General features: G+C 54.2%; 1 protein-coding gene and 1 long non-coding RNA gene across 3 annotated transcripts in view; one reads left to right on the top strand and one right to left on the bottom strand.

Annotated features, from left to right (window-relative positions):
• The window catches only part of CACNA1C (calcium voltage-gated channel subunit alpha1 C), a 384443-nt gene that overhangs the window by 319349 nt on the left and 40683 nt on the right, over positions 1-24411 (bottom strand). For both annotated transcript variants that reach the window (XM_081589902.1, XM_081589903.1), the window contains exons 2-3: positions 15535-15856; positions 11736-11841 (exon numbers count right to left, since the gene is read on the bottom strand). In XM_081589902.1, coding sequence (XP_081446028.1) covers positions 11736-11841; positions 15535-15856 — 428 coding nt within the window. The remainder of the gene's footprint in view (positions 1-11735; positions 11842-15534; positions 15857-24411) is intronic.
• LOC145545434 (uncharacterized) lies at positions 12136-13788 on the top strand. Its single transcript, XR_014082078.1, has 4 exons — positions 12136-12496; positions 12669-12762; positions 12851-12946; positions 13538-13788. It is a non-coding gene; the product is annotated as an uncharacterized LOC145545434 (long non-coding RNA).

Below are 24411 nucleotides of genomic sequence, written 5' to 3'. Positions count from 1 at the left end.
GAGCATCCCTGGGGGAAGGCAGAGTATTCCTTTTTTCTTGAATTTAGAAGAACTTCTGCCCAGCATCTTGGGAGGCAGGGACCATCTGAAGATGCAGAGAGGACAGCTGAAGTGGTAGACCTTGGAGGGGCCCAGTGATTACTCAGCTCTTCTGAGACATTGAATATTTCCTGTTTGCCAAGTATGTTCCAAAACTGTCTTACTCATGGTCCATGCCTACCCACAAAGAAGATGGGCACCAGTCCCTCCTCACCGCCCTGGAAGGGAAAGGGAAGGATGAGAAGGCGGGACAGTCTAGCACAGAGTGCTCCCCACCCCCGCCCCAGGGCGGGGGACAGTCCAGCACGGGCTGCACTCTGCCCTGGGGGGAGAAGTGGAACCACAGCCGGAAGCCTTCACATCCCCAGAGAACACAGTCCCTGGTCCTTCCTGGCAGAGCATCCATCCACCTCCTCCCACCTTAGTTGGGGACCTCCAGACACAAGATGAAGCCACAGGGGGTTAGTGATTCCATTCTGAGGAACCAGAGACAGACAGTAGAGGTGGGGGCCAGGCCTGGGGGAGGGGAGGGGCCGTGCTTATGTGGAGAGAGTGTCCATCTGGGAAGATGGCAGAGTCCTGGAGACCAGGGTGGTGACGGTCACATGACAGTGTGAGTGTCCTTACAGCTACCCAGGCAACATGGTACGTATGTACACTCCAAAATGGGTAAAAGGGTGGATTTTTTTTTTTTTAATGTTTCACCACAATTTTTTCAAAGGGAGACTCCATCCTAAACTGGACAGTCACACAGGCAGAGCGCCTCTCCACAGCCATGCTGGGGCTCACCACTCCCTGGAATGAGGGCTTGTCATCAGGCAAGTGGCCAGAGGCTGTTTCAGGGCCAACCAATGCAGGTAGCATGAAGGGGGCCGAGTCCTCCATTGACTTACAAGACTTCCAGACTTGAATCACCACTGCCCAGAGGAGCCCAGGAAAGCAAGTACTCTGTGGCATCTCCCCTGCAGAGGCCAAGAAAAAGCTTCAGGGTTGGTCCAGATGGGGGCCAACCTCTGAGCCCCACGGACATGGCTGCCCCACGACCAAGGGCAGGGAGAGTCACTGCTGGGCTCAAACACACACTTTCTCCCCTTTCAGGCCCCTTTGGGAACACATCTTGGGGGTGGTGGTGGCAAACCCTTCGCACACCGGAGAGAACAAGCACTCAGAGTCACATGGAGCATGCCTCACACCCTCACTTCACCGCATCCTCCCCGGGTGGCCCTGGCTTGGTCACCTTACCTCTGGACCCGCTTCTCTGTTTGTACACAAGAGCTGGACACTGCAGAGCTGCAGAGTTGTGGTCAAGATCTGGGTCCCTGGGATGGGATACCTGTTCCAGAATTACAACAGTGGTGCCCATTGTTAGTCTGATTAAAGGGAGATGTGACTCCGAACACAGGGACTGCAATATATCTCTGAAAATCAGAGCCCTGGCTTGGCCGTGGAGAGTCTGGGTAAACATGCCCGTGGGAATGGCAGGGCTAATATGAGAGCAGCAGCTAAATGACACTAGAGTCCCAGTGCCCGTAAGTGGGATCAGTGTCTCTGTGGCAGGTCCTCTCAATGCAATATTTTAGGATGAAGGCAGAGCCGATGCTTCCTAGAGGCTGTCGGGCAGCAGGCAGTTCATTTCATGAGAGATTTCCCCGAGATCTCTGGGGCTGTGCGGGTGATGGGGTTCCTTCAGAGTGATGTATGTGGGCTGCCTCCCTCCTCTCTTGGCTCCAAAGGCCCTTCGGAGATTTCTTTATGAATTTATGATGCTAATTCCTCCGGAAAGTTTTGAAAAATTTGACAGGCTTCATATAAGTGTGTGTATAAGTGTATATAGGCACGCGAACATACAAACAACAAAAAGCCCTGAGAGCTGCACAATTGTACCCCTCCCCCAGCTTCCTCCAAACTGTGCCCACATGTGCTGTGGCACCTTCTTTCCAAGGGGACCCCACACGACTGACACGGTAATCCGAGGACTGGGAATCCAGAACGCAGAAACCTGGGTGTTCAGGGTGAATTTTTCACAATGACTCACCCGGGAGAAAGCCTGCCGCCTGTTTAATTACTCAAAGTGGAAAAAAAGCGAAAGTGTTAGTCGCTCAGTCGTGTCTGACTCTTTGTGACCCCATGGACCATAGCCCACCAGGCTTCTCTGTCCATGGGATTTCCCAGGCAAGAATACTGGAGTGCGTTGCCATTCCCTTCTCCAGGGTATCTTCCCAAACCCAGGGATCAAACATTGAGGGTTTGATTCTTTGATTCTGTAAACCCCAACCCAAGGTTTCCACATTGAGGGCAGATTCTTTACCATCTGAGCCACTAGGGAAGCCCCACAGACGCCCCCAAAAGGTCTGGGAAGGTGGTTGATGTCTCCCTTCACTCTGTAATCTGGGTCTCCTCTCTTGCTGGTCAGCCATGGTGCTTTCACAACTTCGTCTAGATTCCTCTGTCCTGAGACGTGGTTTCTCTTCTCAGCTCTGCTCCCTTCCCATTTCTCCTGGGAACCCTGAGCCCCCTTCCACTTTCTTTTCTCTCCACCATCTCACCTTCCTGTCTTCTCAGCAACAAGCCAATGGCAATGACCTAACACTCACCGCAAAGAGGCAACGTTCCTGGGAAGCATTCACAGCACAGAACCTCAGTGGAGGCCAGACACCAACAAAGCCAAGTGTGCAGGGCCCAGATCTGGATTTCCCACCCCAAGGTTGCCCGAGGATGCTGTCAGAAACCCTCCCGTCGGACGCACATCACATGAACGAACGCGCCATCAGCAAGGAGCCAACGGACGACAGACTCACCTGCACATTTAAGAGAAGCTGACCCAATTTACAGAATTACAGACGTTTGAGATGACACAGCTCTAACATAGGCAAAGGCCACCAGAGTAGACAGAGAATTTTATTATTTTGCTCCAAAAGGCCCAACTCAAGATGCCTACCTCAAAGAAAAGGAAAAGAAAAAAATTATTCGGAGGGACTTCGGTGGTCCAGTGGTTAAGACCCCCGGTCCCAATGCAGGGGGCCTGGGTTCCATCCCTGGTCAGGGAACTAGACCCCACATGGTGCATGGTGTGGCCAAAAAATAAATAAATAATGCATGTTGTCGTCGTTCAGCCGCTCAGTCGTGTCCAACTCTTTTTGACCCCATGGACTACAGCATACCAAGCCTCCCTCTCCTCCACTATCTCCCAGAATTTGCTGAAGTAATGCATACTCCCATTAAAAAAAAATTCGGGCAATAATCCTCCTGATTACAGAAGGATAAAAATGACTATGAAATTTTTTTGTTACAAAAATTAACATTTACTAAAAATGCCTGGCTACAGGGAGAAAAAGATGACTTTGGCACCTGTGGATTTCAAGTTGTCCTGAGAGGTAAGAAATGACATCAGACAGCATCTTCCCAACAGTAAGGCACCCTGAAAATGCAGAAACTTTTTGTGTATAATTGAGTTTCCTGCTGAACAGTTTCCACAAAATGGCAGATAGGTCTGCTCAGTTCTGCTCGGCTCTGACCTCCGGGAACCCCCTCCTTGTACCTGAGGACAGATGTGACCATCCTTCTAGCAGCCACACCTGTCCCTTCTTCCTCACCCCTCATCCGTCTGACGCTGCAAACCTCATGTTCCATGATCTAGGGGTTAAATTTCAGCAGGATTAAAAATCCCACCATCGACTCTAGAACATTTTTTTCATCATGATTTAAGAGATTTTGTGATATAGTCCTTCCTTCCAGGCCAGTGAGCGATCATTAGTTTGGGCTTTGTTCTTTCAGTAGCATAAGTAAAATATTAACTTACAACAAACGTAGTCTCATACCCAAACGTCGATATTTTAGAGGCCAATTACAATTGAATAATTCATTTTTTAATTAGGTGCTGTTACTTCTCTCCCTTAAAATGATGCCTCACGAGGACATCTGCCTTAAGTGGGACTGCGCCATATACAGCAGGCGCCCAGTAAGGATTTTTGGTGAATGCATTCCCATCACCCCAAGAATGGTCCTAGACTGGGCTCTGGGAACCTGTGTTTACGTGTCAAAGCTGTAACTGTGTGGAATCCTGTCTCCTTCTCTCTGACTCAGAATCTTCCTCCTCCCACCATCAGTCTAGCCAACTCCCCACAGGCTTCAGGCTTCACTCAAGAGCAGTTTCTCCAGGAAAACCTCTTCTATTGGTTTTCTACCCCAGTTCACACACATCACTGCTTTCAGGGCCTTTGCTAACCATCTTAGAATCTCAGATGCCTACGTTCAGCCTCTCTCTGCCCCGCCCCCCACCCCCTCGCCTCCCGGATGGGCTGGCAATGGGCTCCAGGTCTGGTCCCCTGCCACAACTCACAGACACAACGCCTGCCTCCCCCCACTCTCTGCGAAGAGACCCTCATGTCCACTGCATGTGCACTGGGAAGCCAGAGCCCCCTCCCTGGTAGGCCTGGGCAGGGAGGCAGGGTGCACACAGGGTGTCAAGGCTTGGACTTGGGAGCCTCATGCCTGGGCTGGAACCCCAGCTCCACCACGCCGTAGCTGTGCTGCCTGGGTGGAGTTAACTCACCTCTCTGGCCTCTCTAAGACGGGCGACTTTAACAGTCCCGAGATCTCCAGGGGACAGGGGGTTGAGAGGACCAAGTGAGTTAACATTGACTCTGAACAGCGCCCACGGTACAATGTGAGAGTGATAGTCACTCAGTTGTGTCTGACTCTTTGCGACCCCATGGACTGTAGCCTGCCAGGCTCCTCTGTCCATTGGATACTCCAGGCAAGAATACTGGAGTGGGTTGCCATGCCCTCCTCCAATGCAGTGTGGATGTAACTATTGTTACTAGTTGGACAGCAGATCTAACAACTTCAGTCACACAGAAACCAGTAAAGACAAGGGGAATAAAGAGGAGAAAGGCTCCCAAGAAGCCAGGATCAAGGTTATCAGACCAACTAATTATAGGAAGGCACTTTATCACAACAAGTTCCTCCCGTGCACACACCGTGAGGACCTGCTGACCTAGCGCCAAGCCCACAGGGTGGGCAGCCCACATTGAGGGACAGCACCCAGCAGACATGTGCCAGCAGCTGCCAGGGTCCCTAGGAATCCCGTGAGGCCGCTCCAGACCCCAGATGCAGGGACCGAGAAAGTCCCCCACCCTCCCGATGGCCTGACAGCAGGCTCAACCCTTGACATATCCAAGGGTACCACAGCCCCAAGAAATGATGCAACCTGTTCAGAATTTCCTTTGAAGGATCCAGGGGTTTGGATTTTATATTCGAGAAAGGCTTTCCTCAAATATACTTAAATTAAAAGGAGCTTGGTGAAGGAAGGGCTTCCATCAGATAGAGTGTGAGTGTACATAGGGAGCATTTTCCCCCCGAATGAATGCAGGTGGATATAAACAGGGCAAGCGGTGTCACATGCTTAGACTTCAAAGCTTCGGCCGCTGGCAAGTGGGCAAGCGGGCAGCAGGCAGTGCCCGCCTCTGACAACTGTGGGGAGGAGGAGCCCCTGCACTCAGAGCTCCGTCCGGGAGCACTCCCCACCACTGGAGATGCCTGGTCCCCAGAGCAGCCGCCCGGCCACCCTCACCTCCCTGCATGGCCCAGCCTCTCTCCCAAGGACAAGCTTCCTACGCTGCAGGTGTTTCTAAAGCTGCACCATTTGTGATGGGGAGGTGGGGTGGCACCCTCTGCCTGGTCCAGGAAACCCCCTGCCTGATGAGCACATGAAGCAGCTGATGCCTGACGGCTGAGGACACACGCCCGCATCCACATCATGATGCCTGCATTTCCAGGGCAGACCACGTCCCTTCTCTGAGCGCCAGTGTCCTCATCTGTGAAATGGGATGACAGGAGGCCTCACAGAGTCACTGTGAGGGTGATCCTCACAGGGTCACTGCAATGCCCAAATCACCCTGACCCACACAACACTTCGGTGTCTGCACATGGAACAAAGACATTACTACTGAGTTAGAGATGCCACGTCCTATGACAGTCATCTGCGCAACCCTGCTTACCCCAGCATTTACCATTTTTATTTTGCAACCAAGTTGATTTTTTAAAACACCAGTTAATGCTGCCACGAGCGGAGTGAGGTGTGAGGACGGGTGCTTTATCTCCGAGGAGTCTTCCCACCCCCTCCTACGCTCACAGTCATGCATATTCAGGGGAACAGGGGCCACCAGCCCCACACGTGAGTCCATGTGACACTTGGCCCCTCTCACCAGTCACTTCGCTTCTCTGAACTAAAGGGACACCATCTGGCAGGCTCCGTCCACTCCCCGTCCACTCACTCAGCAAATATTTATCAAGAGCCTGGCAAGTGCCGGTCCCTGCCCAAGGCACTGGTGACAGAGCAGCTTCCTGGGATGAGTTCTCCACCCTGAAGTAAACAAGTAAACAGACGTGACCATTTACTGTAGTGGGGATTAGAAGCAGTGTTTGCAGAGCACTGGCGCCTGCTGGTCACTCAGAAAAGGGAATTGTTATGACTAAGCAGGTCTCCCGGCCCCACCTGCCGGAAGAGACACAAACAGAAAGGTTCAGTGACTCAGTGACGGAGGGGAGCATCCCCCCGCCCCTCGCCCCAGTCCAGTCCCTCTCTCCCCAGCTCAGCGCTGCAGGCCTGGTTCCAGAACGGCTCATAGGCTGTAGCTGCACTGGGTCCCGCCCAGACCAACTCAGCAGACCCCAGGGCAGGGCTGGGGGGTGGGGGGGGTGCCTCAGTGAAGCGTCACCCCGAAGCCCTGGTTAGGAGCTGGGCTGAGCCCCGAGCCACCCCGTCCACACCTCCACCTTGAGCACCCATAGACAGGACTGGCTGCGATGCGGGCCACCTCCCATCACCTGTCCGTGGGTTTCCCACGCCTGGGGACCACACTCTGGCCCCGACTTTCATCTGCTGGGACGCGTGCAGGCCCCACAGTAACGTCTCGCCTTCCAGCAGACCTGACAGTGCAAGAAGGCCCAGCTCACTGCAGGAGGACCAGGGCCTGAGCCCACATCTCTGCTTGCTTCCCAAATACACACCGTGACGCATCCTAAATACCGACCATGGGGTATCCTCAGCCCAGTGCAGCCTGGAAGGGGACTCACAGGCTCAGGCAAGACCTGGCTCCTGAGATGACCAGCAGGGACGGGGGTTGTTCCAAACATGGTCCCTGCAGGGTGAGTTGCGGTGGGGGGGGCTGTCCCTCAGGGACCCTTCTTTAGCCATGAGGCATCTCTGCCTCTCTCCCTGTGTGATGAGACCCGGGAGTGTGCAGCCCAGATATGCTCCGTGGGTGAGGGTTCCAGAAACAAGAGCCTGTGGGTCTCCTCGCCCACAAAAGCTCTCCTGAAGGGCCCTGTGGGACCCGCATCCAGGACCAGACAGAGGGTCCCCAGGCTCAGGCTGTGAGCTCTCCGACCAGCACACACAGCCTCTGCCGGCACCTTAATGGCCCCCAGGCCTGAACTCACCATCCTCATGACCAGCCGGGGCTGCCCCATCTCACAGTATAAATAGGAAACTGGACAGCCCCACCTTCTCCCCAACACTCGGGCCCTTCTGCTGAGCCCATTCCCCCCGTCCCAGCCCCCACGTCTCCTCCTCTGGCCTCTCCTCTGCCCCCCACCTCTGGAACTACCTGGTTCTGGCTTCAGAAAGCCCAACACAGCTCTGTTTTCTGCACAAAGTCAGATGTCAAATATATTCTCTTAATATTCCAACCCAATCCAAGTCTGAGCCGACTTCAGGGTCTGTTGGGAGCTGGGAGTTTTCCACACGTGATGAGTCCACCTTGCCAGCAACAGAGCTCAGGAGACCTTGTCCAATTTACCTGCAGGGCAGCAGCCACTGGCAATGGTAGGGGGTGGTTCACATACTATTTCTACAGGATGCTCTGCCTGGCAGGTCGCACTGCCAGCAACAAGGCTGTGAATAATGCGTAAAGAAGCGCCGTGTCATGGGCCAGTTCACGTTTCCTTCTGCTCCACTAGCACCAGGAAAAGATAACGAAGATGACGGATTCGGGTGCAACAGCATATGTTAGATGGAGCATAAAACAAACAGACTTTTACTTAAATAATGAGAAAAAGACCTTTAAAAAAAATTTCATACTGAAACACTTTTCATCTCCTGGAAAGAGAAAAAAAGCAAAGTGCTAGGAAAATAAACGGGGGTTGTATCAAGCAGGTTGCGCGGGGAAGGAGCCAGGTGGAAGGAAGGAAGGAAATCGAGAGCAGGAGGGCGGCTATGGGCCCGCAGGTGTCAGGGGGGCCCCCTCTTTCTGGACAGTGAGGGTCTTTGCTAAGTGAGTTATTCTTGCACCCAACAGAGGACACACCTCTGGGCAGCTGACATGTCTGGACCCTAGAGAGAGCCATGCGAGAGGGCAAGCTGACGGGGCCCCACTTGCAGGAGGGTGAACATTTGGGTTGCTTTTCCCAAAGAGCAGCCAGTGACTCCCAGCAGCAGGGGCGCCAGTGGGGGCAAGTTAAACTCATGGACTCTGGGCCCCCCAGGCTCACATTGTAGCTGCTCCCTGCCCCACCCGAGGGATTCCACAGGCTCTGAGGTCCCAGGTCCTCTGCTGTAAGTGCAGTATTGCCTCCATCTCTGAGCAGGACTCTGCGACTGCAGTTTCTTGTTCTAAAAAAGCCATGAGAGTCACAGGTTGTCAAGCTTCCTTTCAGGGGCCCTTCAGTGATTTGGGGCCCACGTTCTGGCAGGACAAGGGGATGGCTTTGGTCCTCAAAGCTCCACAAAGAGCCACATGAACCCCTGCTTCAGGGTTCCAGAGGCTACAGACATGACCCAAGGCCCCTGCTCTGCCAGGTGCCCCAGCCCGCTCTCTGCACTGTCGGCCTGGAGCTGCCAAGCAGGTGAGTGTGAACCACCCCTGCCGTCTCCTCTGGGTTTAAATCTCTGTTTCTCGAGGTTGGAAGACTCAGCTCTTGCCATCTCCCTCCGACTCTCAGGCGGAACCTCCCTGGTGGCCCCATCACTCCTCCTGTCCACCTGCCCCACCCCTCCCCTGCACCTGCCACAGGTGCTCAGAGCCGGGCCTGGATCTCCTTCAGTCCTCGCCCCCTCCCCCAGCAGGAAGTGTCTCTGGAGTCCTGCCTGACACCTGCCCGCTGCAGTCTCCTCCTGCTCCGTCCACAGGCTCCTCAGTCATTGCCCCTCATCCCTGCCCCTTAAGGCTGACCTTCTCCCGGCTGAAGGCATCTCTTGGCCCACCCCTACCCCACTGAGAGGAATTTTCAAAATGTATGTCCGTGTAAGTGTGTGTCTCTGCATGTCTATGTACATGTACGTGGGTCTGTGTATATGTGTGACTGTGTGTATATGTGTGACTGTGTGTGTGTGTACATGTATATGTGTCTGTGCGTATATGCGTGCATCTGTGTATGTGTCTATGTGTGTATCTGTGTGACTGTGTGTGTACATGTATGTGTGTCTGTGTATATATGTGTCATTGTGAGTATCTGTGTATAGTGTGACTGTGTGTATATGTGCCTCTGTCTGTGTGTATGATGTATATGTGTGACCGTGTGTGTACATGTATGTGTGTATATATGTGTCTGTGTGTCTGTATGTGTGTGTCTGTGTATACATGTCTGTGAGTGTATCTGTGTATATGTGTGACTATGCATGTCTGTGTACATGTATGTGTGTCTGTGTCTGTATATATGTGTGACTGTGTGTATCTGTGTATAGTGTGACTCTGTGTATATGTGTATCTGTGTGACTGTGTGTCTTTGTACATGTATATGTGTGTCTGTGTGTGTCTGTGTATATGTGTGTGTGTCTCCATATATGTATTTAGGCTGGAGGAAACTCTCCATCATCCGGGCACATTTCCCCACTTTATGGTCACTGCCCAACCCAGAGCTTTAGAGAGGCAGCAACTGCCTTAGCAGCTAGAACCCCCTCTCAGCCCCCACATTCTCTAGTGTACCCCGATTCCTAGTGTAAGGTCCCCCAAGTCCTGGCCGCCCCACCACCACCTCCCCTCCACCGTGTGGGCTAGCCCTCATGGAGGAAGACGGAAGACGGACCGGTGGTGCAGCCTGGACTAGCATGGGCTTGTGCGGGGTCACCCTTGACTCAGAGCAGCTTAACTGAGGTACAACTTACATACCAGGAAATCTGCCCATTGTGAGGGTACAAGTTACATACAGTTGTATGACCATCACCACTGCCTAGTTTCAGAGCTTGTCCATCACCCTGTGGAGTGATTTTAAAACCATGGTCCCTCTGCTCCAGCCCAGAGGACATCCTAGGACCCCTTGCTCTCTAGTCCAGCATGAGGAGGTGCCAGCAGCACTCAGCCACCCAGAGCGCCCCCCTGTACACCCCGCCCCCTCATGGACTCTGGGTGAGGGGCTGTCTCTGGGCCCTAAGATGACAGCAATCTCCTCTGAGCCTTGGCGTCACTGGCTGCCAAATAGGCCTCGGAGTCTTTTTCTAAGCTGCAGATTAACTGAGAGGTGTGGGGTTTCACGGAGGATGGGGTCGGTTGGGGGCGGGGGCAGTTACATGAGATGACAGTGGGAGAAGAAATGGCACCAAGGAAGGCCCTGCTTTTTCCGGGGGCCTCTGGGACACCCCTGGTGTGTTTTTTTTGACACAGCGAAGAGTTCCTGCCTGCTGACACAAGGTCACACCTTGGCAGGCCACGTGGACTTGGGCTGAGGCTCTGCTTGCCATGTCATCGCTCAGCTCGCCAGCCAGCTCTGGAACCTGACCCCACACACAGCCCAGGCTCCCTGAGACAACCAGGCAAAGGCCGCGAAGTCCAAACAGGCATCAGACACACTAGCTGCAGGGGCCCAAGAAAATGTCAAAGACTAAAAAGCACAAGAATTGATTACCCCGTGATATCAAGAGAGGCTGGCGACAGGAGAAGGAGGCCCGGGTACTCTCCTGCTTCTTCCAGAAACTGCCACCACTGTCCCCTGTCGCTAACTACAGGAAGCTGCCAACAACCCAGGAGATGCACTTTGTGGGGTCACGTGAGAAGCTCTGGAGTCCTGGCAGTGGGGGGGGGGGAGGCAGGACATCACCCCAGCCGGCGGGCGGCCCAGGATCCCGGGGCGCCCGGTCGGGCCAGCTGCATTCCACAGCCCCCTCTGTGCCCAGACGGCTTTGTGATGACTTCAGGCTCAGCACAAAGTAAACACTCTCCACGCTTTTTCCATGGACACATTCTAACCCCAAACTGCCAGCACTGGCCTCCCGATCATCCAGATGGAAAGCCGCCTTTCCCAAGAACATAAAACCTTCTTAACTAAATAGTCCATCTTGGCTGCAAAAGCAAACTTTTCTGCAAGCTTCCTAGAAATTACTTCTCGAGCACCGAGCCTACGGATCACCTGAGCAAAGCCCCCTCAGCGGAATGACGGCCCTGGGAACAAACACGCCAGAGGACCCAGAAGGCACACTCGCTCCAGGAGACACCTGCCCCTCCAGGATGCGGTGGAAAGAGCACCCATGCGCCACCGCCCAGAACTCACACCCGCGCGTACCCTGCTCACAACCGTCTGACCGCAACAGTCTTTCTCACAACAGGCCGAGATAAGACAGGTGCTGATGTGAATAAAGAGACCTTGACATCCAAGCTCGGCCGGCTTCTGTAACATCAAGCATGTTCCAGCTTGAGTGCGCGTGGTCCAAGCTTAGCCCCCACTGCCATCGTGCAGAGGCGGGCACACGGTGGTGTACTTACCAGGTTGGAATTCGTGGCGTTGGAGTCGTCCTCTGGGAAGGGAATATAGATCGCTAAGGCCACACAATTGGCAAAAATAGTCAGTAAAATAATGATTTCAAATGGCCTGGGGAAAGGGAGTTAAGGAATTAATGCCACGGGAAGCACCAGTGAAACAAACACACACACACACACACACACACATATATATATATTAAATGAATTGAAGATTCATAAGAATTTTGTTTAAACAATACATTCCAAGCCCCTTGTGTTCTGAAAAGAAACATATGCCTTTATAAGTGCTTCTAATGGGGCCCCGCCAAAATTTTTCCTAATATGTCAAAAGCAGTGGAGGCCAGTCGCGTGCCAGAGTAAACACAGATTTCTAAAACTTTTTTCCCTTCTTTTATTTATTTAGATTGCACTGGACTTCATTTTCCCTCATGTGTGCACGGCGTTGCTTTTAAAGATTGGGGCCTGCTCCAGCCGGGACTCGCCCCCGCCCACCCCTTCCCAGGCCTCCCTGCCCTCAGGCTCGCCCGCCTGCACTCGGGGCCAGACAAGGCTTGGCTTGAAAGAGGCAGACCCCGCGGGGCTCAAGGCAGAGACTTGACTTTGAGACTCTTCGGTGAAATTTGGAGATAATGCTTTCAATCTTTTAACTTGAAGTTCAGAGTCTTTTTTTTTTTTCTTCCTCCTTATTCTCTGACAGCTTCGAGAGAGCCTGAAGGTGGCCAGGGGCTCTGGACCCCAGCAGCAGAGCAGCATGAGCTGTGCAGGTGGGGGACGGCAGCTGGGTGCAGGGGTCTCTTCCATCTACTGAGGTCCTGCTTTCGGGGGTGGGGGTGGGGCGGCCTACATTCCAGGGTCTCCTGACTTGCTGTCGGTTGTGCTGGGGTTTGGAGGGTGGGGGGCATGGGGATAAGCCAAGCTTCACTCCCCAACCCTCAGGGAGGTCCCTGTGCCCGGATTTCTGCATCAAAATATCAGACAGATGCAAAAATGAGCAACTGTGATCATACACCTTCTGCCCTGCACCCTCAATGTAAGACCATGGGGTGGGGGGTGGGGGTTGCTTCAGAGGAAGGGCCCGGCTCACGCTCTTTCAGCTTGATCTCTCCTCCCCAACACAGCCACATTTCCAGCCCAGTCCGTGGAGCCTCACCAGAGGAGGATGAGAAAGAGGACGGCCATTCCTGGAGGGAGGGGCTACCTCCATCTCCAGGAAAGTCTGGGCTCACAGAGCTCACAAGTCCTGAAGCAGACAGAGGCCTTGGAGATGGCCTGGCCCAAACCCCTGAGGCCCAGGGATCCTGAGAAACTTCCAAGACCCACAACAGGCATTGATCCACCCGGCCAGAACCCAGACCCCTGCCTGCAGAGTCCACTGTCCGTTCCTCTGCCATGGATGTCCCAGGATGTTCTCAGGGCAGCTCGGGGCCTGGAAGGAATCAGTGATCCTCCAGTCCAGGGTGCCCTGGACACTGTGCTGCCTATGGGTGGGTTCCCTCGGCCCTGAGGGCAGACCTGGGCGTCTGGTCACCCAGCACGCCCCCTAAACACTGTCAGTTTCTGTGTGCACCTTGCTATTGAAAAGACCTGCAGTGGGTGCCCAGCCTCCCCACTGGACAGACAGAAAATAAAGCAGCATCTCCCAGGGCCGAACTGGCAAATAGAGGAGTCAGGTCTGAACCAGAGCTCCTGACTCATCTTTTCCAGCAGGCTGTGCTGCCTTTAAGCTGACCAGGGATGCGTGGGGAGTTGGGATGCTGGTGGGAGGAAGACTGGGTGCTGATGCTGACCAAGGGCTTTCCCCCTAGGACCACTCTGACCCCCCTACTCAAACCGCAGCATGGCGGGAAGTTGTCACTCCGTTCCTACATGGGGGAACTGAGACACAGAAAGTGACAGGATGCATCAACTTGCCCAGAGTCACCTCGCTGGGGTAGGATGGGGTCGGACCAGAGAGTCTGGCTCTGAAGTCTGAATTTGTCAGGAATCTTCTACACTGATCCACTCTGAAATCATCCCAAGCAATTGTCGTTGTTGTTAAAGTTTGGTGGAAACTTTTTTGGTGGACCATTTTTCAAGTCTTTATTGAATTTGTTTCACATTGCTTCTACTTTATGGTTTTGTGTCTTTTTCGCTGGGAGGCACGTGGGATCTTAGTTCCCCGACCAAGGATCGAACCTGTACCATGTGCATTGGAAGATGAAGTCTTAACCACTGGATTGCCAGGGAAGTCCCACCCTAAGTGTTTTTAGGAAATCGGCTCTTTCATGCCCCCTCCCACGTGTCCTCCTCCCTCTCACCCTGTTCCCACTCAGCCCAGGCTGAGCATCTTTGTCCCCATCATCTGCCCTGGGGCTCCCCCCTGCAACCAGGACAAGAGCCAGGCCTCAAGTGTCAACCTGTTCCCTCCCTACAGGTGAGTGACAGCTGAGCCCAGGTGTCTCCTGCTTTGTCAGCATCCAGCCTCCGAATTCAGGCTATCCTTTCATCACTTTGTGTTAAAGCTCAGAAACCACGCAGGCCAGTAAGCTAGACTGCATGGTGGAGAGAAGACTCCCACTGTGAGCTGGGAGTTTAGGCCCAGGTCGGGTCCCCTTGGGACTCCACTGAGCTGCTGGCCTCCTCCTGGCCTCCCCCAACCACCCCCCGACCCCCCACCAGTGCCTTTCTCCTAAACTCTGGACTCACAGGGAGAGGGAGCTGGGATATGAGTTCCGGGCACCTGGATCTGAATCTCTGGTGTGGTTAGAGTGAGTTCAGCTCCTCCAGGCCCCCTGCCCCACCCTGGACACATGGCCCGGCCACCCCTTCCCAGCCCTGACCAAGCGGTGCTGACAGCAGCCCGACAGGGACCCACAGATCCAAGCCTCTGAGACGGGCAGCAGACACCTTGGCCCCGGGACCCCCTGCCCAGCTCTGCAGCTGTGCTGGGCTTAGGCCACCTCTTCTCAAATGATTTGGGACTTAAGGGGCTCAGGCTTTGACAGAACAAATATTTCTTGCTAAACAGAAATGTTCTTCTCTCTCGAGTCATCTCCTTATACCTTTCATCCACTCCCAAAACTTGTAAATCTTCCCAAGGAAAGTTGTCAATGAAACCTAACACCCGCCCTGAACCCCAGGAGACGTGGCAGGCCTGCCGGAGTGGCTTCTTCCTAGGAAAATGCGCGGCACTGAGTCGAGGGTCCTAGTCCTGTCTGTGCCACCCTGCAGGCTCCATGTCCTCACCGGGAAAGTCGGGGGCACATGCACTCACCCTCAAGGGCCTTCCCATCTCCCCCACCCCATGATTCCTGGGCAGGATTGCTTCGTGAGAGCCCAGCCCTTCAAAGCCTCGTCCTCTGCAGCCCGTGCCCACCGGGTTCCGTGCAGACACGGGGTCTGCGTCACCCCCCAGGCTGGTGGTCCCCACCCCAGCTGCACCTGGAGAGTTCAGCCAGGCCCGGGCAGAGCTCAGACACCTGCGCTTCGTCCCAACCCTCCAGGGGATGCTGATGGACTCCTGCACCTTCACAGGGAGGTCACACAGCTGTGCCAGCCCACAGCTCAGGAGGAGGTGGGCGTGGGGTGTGACATGTCAACCCGCACTGAGTGGGCCCTGAGCCAGCTCAGCCCGGTGAGCGAGGAGAAATAACCCCTCAGTCTTGTTTGCTCAAACACTGCTTTTATGTACAGAACAATCCCTGCAGAGCTGGCTATACAGGCAGTTTCCCAGGCTCCATCCCCAGACGCTCTGACTCAAGGCTGGGGAGGGCCTAGAACTCTGCATTCCGACCACGCCAGGCGACCGACCCAATAAGGATACTTCCACTCGACGATGCTGATGCAGGCCCTCCGGATGGGGTTCTTTAGGGTCAGGCAGAGCAGGGCGCGGGGCGGGCGGGTGGCTGTCGTGCTGCCCTGCTTCTTGGGCTTCCCGTACTGCTGCCGCTTCCGCTGTGTGGAGCTGACCGTGGAGATGGTCGCGTTGCCAGCACTGCCCATCAGCTTGGCCTGCCGGGCCGCGTCGATGGCGGCCTGCCAGGACAGGGCGGCCCCCGGCGTGGGGATGTGTTCGGGCGCCAGCCCCGCAGCTGCGTTGGCGTTCATGTTGGCGTGAGCCGAGCGCGGGCTCCCATAGCTGGGACCTGCAGGAGAGGACAGGGACAGTGGTCACTGCGGGGGAGAGGCAGGAGCCCTGGAAATGTGCTCTGGGCCCCAGACTCGCAAGTATTTTTTAAAAATCTCATTTCAAACCATTGCAGGAGCCAGGGAGATGACCCATAGAAACACCAGAGTGTGACGCTGGGTCTGCTCTGGTCCAAGCTCAGCCCAGGTTAGCTGTGTGACCCTGGACACGTCTCTCCCTTCATTTTAAGTGGGTAAGACATGAGATGTATGCATTACAGCGCTTGGGGATCTCAGAAACACAGTGAGAAGAGGAGGATGCATAAAAAGAGAAATATGCTATGCAACACATAGCAGTTAAAATATGTACTTATAAGCACACATACAAATAGAATAGAATGGTTGTCTACAGGTGAGGCACAAAATGAGAATAGGATACAGGGACAGGAAAAAAAGAATGAATGAGTGAGAGCCGCTGCATGAATCAATGCTGACAAATGTGCAGTGAATTGAAGGATATAATTCACTCAAATCTCTGCACCTGAGCTCCAAAATAAAAGTAAGAATCATAAATGAAGGGGTTGGACTAAAGCAAGGGGGCATCCAGGTACCTCAAGCCCGTCTGGCGATGGGTGCTGCTGGATAGGAGAGCCGGTAGCTGTGAGGTTTTAAATCACGACAGCAGGTCCCATGATGTTCCCCTAATTGAGCAATAGGATCTATGTGCCTTCCTGACATAAGTTGGCCTTCTGTGATTGTTTTGGCTCATAAAGTTCAGCAGAGGTGACGCAGAGGTGACACAGAGGTGACTTCTAAGGTAAGTGGAAAATCCGAAACACCAGCCCTGGGCCACCACGCTGTGAGGAAGCCCCACCAGTGTATGTGGGGGTGGGGAGTCCTCTCCACCCCCCAGAAACTCCAGCTGTCATCTGACTGCAACCCCACGAAAAGACCCCAAGCCAGAACTGCCCAGGGAGCCCTTTCTGAACTCCTGACCTGCAGAAACTGGAGCAGCCCAGTGTGCGCTGCGGAGAGCCACTTGTTCAGGGTGACTCACTGTGTAGCATTTGGCATCTGGGAAATGGCGTTGTGTGTAGTGGGTGTGGCCAGGAGGGGGTAGAGGGACAGAAAACCTGGGCAGGACCCAGAGGAATCCAGCATAGATGCCTCTGCATGGCTCTGGCTTGAAGGCAATACAAAGCTCCACGACTGTCCCCAGAACATGGCCCGGGCCTGGTGGGTTCTCCCCTGTCTGCCCACTGACACCTCCCCACAGAAACCTACAAGGTCCACCAAGAGACGACCCAGTCCAGGCCCTGGGACGACCTGTGACCTTGAGACTGGCCCTGGCCAGGCTCTGTGAGATGAGGAGGCGCTGCGAGAATGGGGTGACACTGTGGGCAAAGAGCCTGGCATCTGGAGGCCATGTCAGTCGCCCGGGAGACAGTGGCCAGAGCCAGGCCAGGGGCACGGACATCACTTGCAAGCCCCCCTCAATGACCTTCTTCTCTGCATCATGTGCACGGGGTTCTTCCAGGGAAGCTGCTGGCCACCTCTTGGGGCCCCTTCCCCCTCCTCAGGACAGGCTGGACCCAGATGACAACGTGGTCCCTCGCCTAGTGCCCCTCCTTCCCACAATCAACTTGGACTCATCCTTCTAGGTTTGCCCTTCAAAGTAACTTTTTCTCCCAGCTGGCCCTCTCGCCCTCACCACCGGCCTTGTCCCCGACAAGGGCCAGTTCAGAGATGAGCACGTGACCCAGCTTAGCCTCAGATCCCAGAGACACTCCGTCCCGGAGACAGACTCTGACAACCGCTGGGCTCCTGCATCCAGCCACCCCGATGCCAGCTCCACCTCCGAGGTCTCCAGCTTTATTCCTTAGGTAACTTCACTTAAGCTAATCTGAATTGGCTTTCTGTCCCCTGCAGACCTAATGCGCTTGCTCAAGTGCCTCAAAGCCCCTACCTGTCTGGACTGCCACTCCTGCATTTCCCAAGTCTACGTCCTCCCATCATCACACCAGTGACACACAGAAGTTTCCAGTTTCATGCCACCTGACTGACAGGACCCCCATGTGCTGTACCTCAAGGGCTCTGGGACTTTTCTGAGCACGACAGGAAGGCATATCATGACAGGTTACTGATGGCTGTGCAGGCAGGAGAGGCAGGCAGGTGGCATTTTATCACAGAGGTGCAGGTGCCCGTGACCCACCCGCTGGGCCCGAGAGGAGCCCTCCAGGTCTGCGCAGGTGCCAGCTGGTCTGCACCTTCTCCTCTGTGGCAGCTGCTCCTGCACCGGTGCCATCTGGTCCCTGTGGCATCAGAACCCCACCCCCACTCCCAGCCTGGAGAGCAGCCTCTGAGCTCTCCTCAACGCTCAGACTGTGCTCTGCAGACACAGGCTCCGCGTCTCCATCAAGGACCCAGAGGAGCCAACCCCTTCCAGACAGGGGTCCCATCCCTCGCATGCTTGCCACCATCATCACTGTGGGGGGGTGGTCCCAAGCTTAGAAAAAGGGAGACCCTGCTCGGCCAGACCTCTGCCTTTCTTAGGAGGCCCCAGAGGAAGAGACTGGAAGACAGGACGTGATGCATCAAGGCACCTGCTGCACAAGGGCACCGTGACAACCAGCCAGGTGTGTGTTCCCATCACCCACAAGAGCAGAGGATGCAGAGTGAGGCTGGAGATGCTGTGTCCACTCGCTCTATGTGTGCCCTCACACAGGGGCCATGAACCCTCTGCCCGCTTCATGTCCTTGGGGTGAAGGGTCTGCAGTTCTGACCCCAAGAACACCCTTTGTGTTTGATGTGACCCTCATTAGGCAGCATCCAGCATACCATCAGCCCCGGGGCCCCCAGGGTGGAGGTGGGTGGACGTGCCACCTTGGACCGAGCAGGTCCAATGTGGCTGGGTCATGTGTTTACCAGGTTCACCAGGGGGGGCTGTGACCTTGTTTGCCGTTTTGATCTGTGAGAAGCCACCTTCCTTCCTCGACCCCTGGCTTGGCCAGCCTCTTCTGGAGCTCCTGGATCAGCCCCTCCTCTTCCCTCAGGGCCGTGGAAGCAGCCGTGAACCCCTCTGACACAAGGACCCTCCAGGCCACAGCTCCCTCCTGACGCGAGGCCTCAACAGTGCCTGCCTCCCTTTTGTCCCTAGTTGCCCCCCAGTCTCCCAAGCTCTCTCACAGCACCAGCCACGTCCCAACCCAACCATCCCAGAGTCCACGGATGATGTCGGAAAAGGAGGCAAGGTGCAGCAGGCAGGAGAAGACCCCCATCACCCAGGGAGGGCGGGGTGGGTGCGTCCTGGGCCCCAAGCCGTCGAGAGCAGGGCCCCATGGAGCCCAGAGGCAGTCGGAAAGCCTGGTCTGGGTGGGCCAACCTCGGAGCCACCCGGGCCGCGGTGACCTTATTTACACTGTGAACCGTTCCCAGAGCACTCAGACCTCTCGGGAGAGCACCATCTGGAGAAGCACACACGAACAGGCCCGCGGGGAAAAGAGGAATGACAGCCTCCCCAGCCAGAGGGCAAGAAAACAACCTTCAGTGTCTCCGTCCTGGAGCCTGAGCGCAGCTGCAGCCCTGCAACCAGGATGGGTGGCTGGCGGGGCCGCATGGACACACACATGCACATGCACACAGACACACACACACAAACACACAGACACACAATACACAGACACACACACACAACACACAGACACACAAAGACACAGACACACAAGACACAGACACACACACAAGACACAGACACACACAAAGACACAGACACACAAGACACAGACACACACACAACACACAGACACACACACAAAGACACAGACACACACAGGCACACACACAGACACATAAGACACATACACACACACAGATATCTAAGACACAGACACACATACAGACACATAAGACACAGACACACACAGACACACAGACATACACACAACACACAGACACATAAGACACAGACACACAAGACACAGACACACACAGGCACAACTTAGACACATAAGACACAGACACACAAACACACAAAGACACAGACACACAACACACAGACACACACACAACACACAGACACACACACAAAGACACAGACACACAAGACACAGACACACACAGGCACACACAAGACACAGACACACACAGGCACACACACAGACATATAAGACACAGACACACAAGACACAGACACACATACAGACACACACACAACACAGAGACACATAAGACACAGACACACATACAGACACATAAGACACAGACACACACAGGCACAACATAGACACATAAGACACAGACAAACACACACAAAGACACAGACACACACACAGACACACAAGACACAAACACACAAACACATACGTGCACAGAGATGCACACAGACACACACACACAGATGCACGCACACACAGAGATGCACACACAAACATACATGCACACACATGCACACACACAAGAGACATGTGTGGCCCTGCAGGCTGCCCCCCGCCGAGGCTATACCTTAAGGCCCAGCTCAGCCTCCCCCACCCCATGTGACTGTTCCCCACCCTACGTGACTGTCCACCATGCCCTGGGACGACTCCCCAGTCAGGCCCGAGGCTCCATCAGAACCCGTGGGGCCCACGACAAGAGGACATGGTGATCTGAGAACGCCAGGAACAGAAAAGCTCCATCTCGGACCCCACATGGGTGGCTCCAGAGCAAAGTGTGGAGGGAGGGAAGCACTGTGTCTCTGACGGCTTCTGTTAGCAGGAAATAACCACCCAATGCAAAGAGACCAATTTTCAAATTACAAAGCTGATTCAAAGCTCGGTCTCCTGGCTGCCAGCTGAAAAGATGCCACTGTCTAAGTAAGCTCCAGCTCCTGCCTTCCCAGACGATCTGCCCGAGCCCAGGGCGGCAGCCCAGCCGACCAAGCTGTGCACACAGGTGGGCATCCATAGCGGACACCTTCCTTGTATGGGAGAAAGTGTCTCCAACTTGAGAAGGAGCCCAGCTGCCCTGGGCAGCACCTCTCACCACACCCACGGCTCTGCTCCGAGGGACCAGGACAAGGCATCAGTCAGCCTCAGGACTGTCTGCTCTGCTAGGGTTCAAACAGGAGATGGGCTCAGGATTTGGGCTCCCCTGGGGCCCCTCGAGGAGCTGGGACCTGGAGCCTGGGGATGAAAAACCAAGTGGTTTTCTTTAATCTGCCTGCCTATATGCACCTGCTCCAGGGGCCCATCCCAGAAGAGGCCCAGCCTCTGCTCACTGAGGCCCGTGATGACGGACGATGACGTCCTGCTGAGGACGACTTGGAAAACAGCGCTGGGACTGGCCGTCTGCACCAGAGAGGACAAGCTTTCCCAGGCTCCCTGCTGTGACCACAGGGGAGTATTTCCGGGGAAGAGGCTATGAGCAATGACTTTCCCCTCTGGTGCCCCAGCCTGGTCCAGGCCACCACCCGTTTCTTGCCTGAGATGCGGTAGCAGCTCTATTTCCCTCATCCTCCTCCCCATCCCCGGTCCAATCTCCAGGCAGCAGGCAGTGACCTTTTAGAAATATCAATCATGAATCAGGCCCCATCGTCCTCCCAGTTCAATCTCTTCAACGTCCAGGCTCTGCCACGGGCTGTGAGCCCACAGCAGTGGCCCTGCCCGCTTCTCTGCACTTCCTCCTTCAGCCTGGTCCACCCCTTGCCTGCCGTCATGGCCGCATTTCACTCAGACAAGCTCCGTCCTCGCCTGCCCCAGGATCCTTGCATGTTCTCAGTATGCTGTTCCCTTTGCTCTCAGCTCGGGGAGTCCTTCTGAAATCCCCTCCCCGACCCCTCAGTGTAAACCCTGGTGGTCAGCATGCCTCCACATCAACCCTCAGAAGAGAAGCCCAAACCCCCGGTGCCAGAAAGGGACCCTCAATTAGCCATATGTGTGGAAGAGGTTCAGAGCCACTGACCGGCTTTGTGAACACCACCTCCCTCTCTAGCCTCAGCACCTTCAGCTGCACACAGAGGGGTCTTTCCCAACGGCCGGGCTTTGAACACACACAATACAACCTCAGTTGATTTATGGAGATGGATGCATTTTTGTAACACAAAGGACGTGCTTTCTCTCTGGCCAGAAGCCACCCAAGGTCTTCGCAGAAGCCCATGGTGACCCGGGGCCTCTGTTCCCTTTAAGAGCAGAGCAGCAGACCTGAAACAGAAACCGAGCTCTCTCTGCCCATTAAAGGCCAAATGAGCAGCAACCAGGAGGCCATTAATCTTCTCCATCGAGCGCGTTGCTGAGATAGCCGGGTGCTCGCGCAGGGAGGACGGGACACAGTCTGGGCTCAGCAGACAGCCCAGGCTGGCCTTCGCAGCCTGGGGTGTTCCCCATGGGGGAGGCTGGGGTCCTTCTTGGCTCTGGATGGACTGACTCAGCAGCTGTCCATCCTCCTCCCCTGCACCCTCCTGTCTCAAAGATGCTGGACACACTTTCCGATCTCCCTGTGGCCAGATTGCTGTGGCCATGGGGTTGACCGAGTCAAGGCCTGAATTGAAACGAAGTCCAACGGGGAGGGTGTTCATGTTACTACTCTTGCTCGGTAGAGACAGAAAGGCTCTAGTGATGGCTTCCTGGTCCCTGGACTGCAGATAACATGCTATGATCTGAAGCCAGCTCTGGGCAAGGCCATGCCCAAATTCCCCAGCTTCCCATCATCCCATTGCCCCAGTCCCCTTGGCAATCCAGCATGGTTCTGGGATCACTCCCGATGCTTCCTCTGCAACCTGCTCCCCCAACCCTTCTAGCTGGTTTGTAAGCCCTTAAATTCCTGCATTAAGTACCTTTCAAGGACTTCCCCAGTGGTCCAGTGGCTAAGACTCTGCCCTCCCAATGCAGGGGATCCAGGTTCAAGCCCTGGTCAGGGAACTAGATCCCACATGCTGCAACTAAGACCAGGCACAGCCAAATAAGTTAATTTTTTTAAAATGTATCTTTACTCTTAAAATGGCTATGGTAGTGTCTGTTGTAGGTCTGGACCTTGACCTTGACTGACCCAGCCAGGCCACAACAGTGCTGTTCTACGAAACTTCTACAATGATGGAGCTGCTCTGTAATTCTGGGTCGTCCAACGTGGTAGCCCCAGGCCCTGGCTTTAAGCACTTGACACAGCGCTAGTGCAACTGAGGAACTACATTTTGAATCATGTTTGATTTCAGTTCATTTGCATTTAAGTAGCCCCCCTTGGACAGCAAGGAGATCAAATCAGTCAATCCTAAAGTAAATCAACCCTGAATGTTCACTGCAAGGACTGATGCTGAAGCTGAAGCTACAATACTTTGGCCACCAAATGAAGAGCCGACTCACTGAAAAAGACCCTGATGCTGAGAAAGACTGAGGGCAGGAGGAGAAGGGGGCAAAGGGGATAAGATGGTTGGACGGCATCACCGACTCAATGGACATGAGTTTGAGCAAACTCCAAGAGACAGCAAAGGACAGGGAAGCCTGGCGTGCTGCAGTCCATGGGATTGCAAAGAGTCGGACACGACTGAGAGACTGAACAACAACAAGCCTCCGTCCCTAGCAGCTACAGCGTGGACGGGGCTGTCCATATCCAGAGAAAGTCGTGACGGGAAGAGCAGGATGAGGAGGGATAGGTGTGAGAAACAGGAGAGTCCTCCAGAGCACCGAATCCCAACTTGTGAAGAAACTTAAAAAAAGCAATCCAGCCCTGATCCAGACGCTGTTGGGTGGGTGGATTTTCTGATCAGGAAATAACCACCCTATGCAGAAAGATGCATTTTCAAAGCATACGAGATTCTAAGTTCCAACAAACAACTCAGAAACAAAAGGTCGTTCTTCAGGGTTAACACACTAAACGAATGAGAAACTCGTTTTCCCAATGGGCAGACAAGGATGCTGATGTTTCTCCAACTCCAGCTGAGCCCACAGAGCCCAGCCTGGCCAGGATGGAAGCCCTTGTCCCGACCGAGCCCCCAAGGTATCTCCTGAGCCTGTCAATCATGAACTGTATGCCTGCTCCTTCTCTTACCTGAGCTGTCCCTGCATTATTTTCCAAGTCTCCTCGTGTTCCCTTTGCCCTCCTCTTCACTCATCCTGGACCCCAATTTTATAAAAGCCACTAAATAATGAAAAACTTATAAAATAATTTATTATTTTTTAAAAAACAGAAATATTACTAGTGGTTTGGTGACGAGTGACATTCATTTGTGTGGGGTGGATCAGCCTGGCATTCGGGGCCCTGGACTCAGAACCAGGCTGGCCAGATTCCAGTCACATGACCTCCTGGTACCTGAGATTCCTCACCTGGGAAACGGAGATGATAACAGAAGCTAACACACATGAGTTAATAAACATACAACCTTCAGAAGACTACTACAAAAGAGACCCTTATAAGTACCAGCTATTTTTTCATTAGTTTGTTTTCCAAATTCTGTACAATAAATAATTCTTTGGTAATCAAAGAGAAAAAAAGTTACAATTTTGTTTGACTGTGTTAAGTTAAACTTCCAAAAATTGCTGTGGCCAAACCAGCATCAGGTTCTTGTCTAATTTCATGTAATATCAGCTGGGGGCCGTGAGGTCTGAAC

The sequence above is a fragment of the Giraffa tippelskirchi genome, chromosome 4, assembly GCF_054371585.1.
Source record: "Giraffa tippelskirchi isolate mGirTip1 chromosome 4, T2T-mGirTip1v1.2.pri, whole genome shotgun sequence".
Classification (NCBI taxonomy): Eukaryota; Metazoa; Chordata; class Mammalia; order Artiodactyla; family Giraffidae; genus Giraffa; species Giraffa tippelskirchi.
Note: the sequence above shows the minus strand (reverse complement) of the source record. Positions and strands in the feature narration are given on the sequence as shown.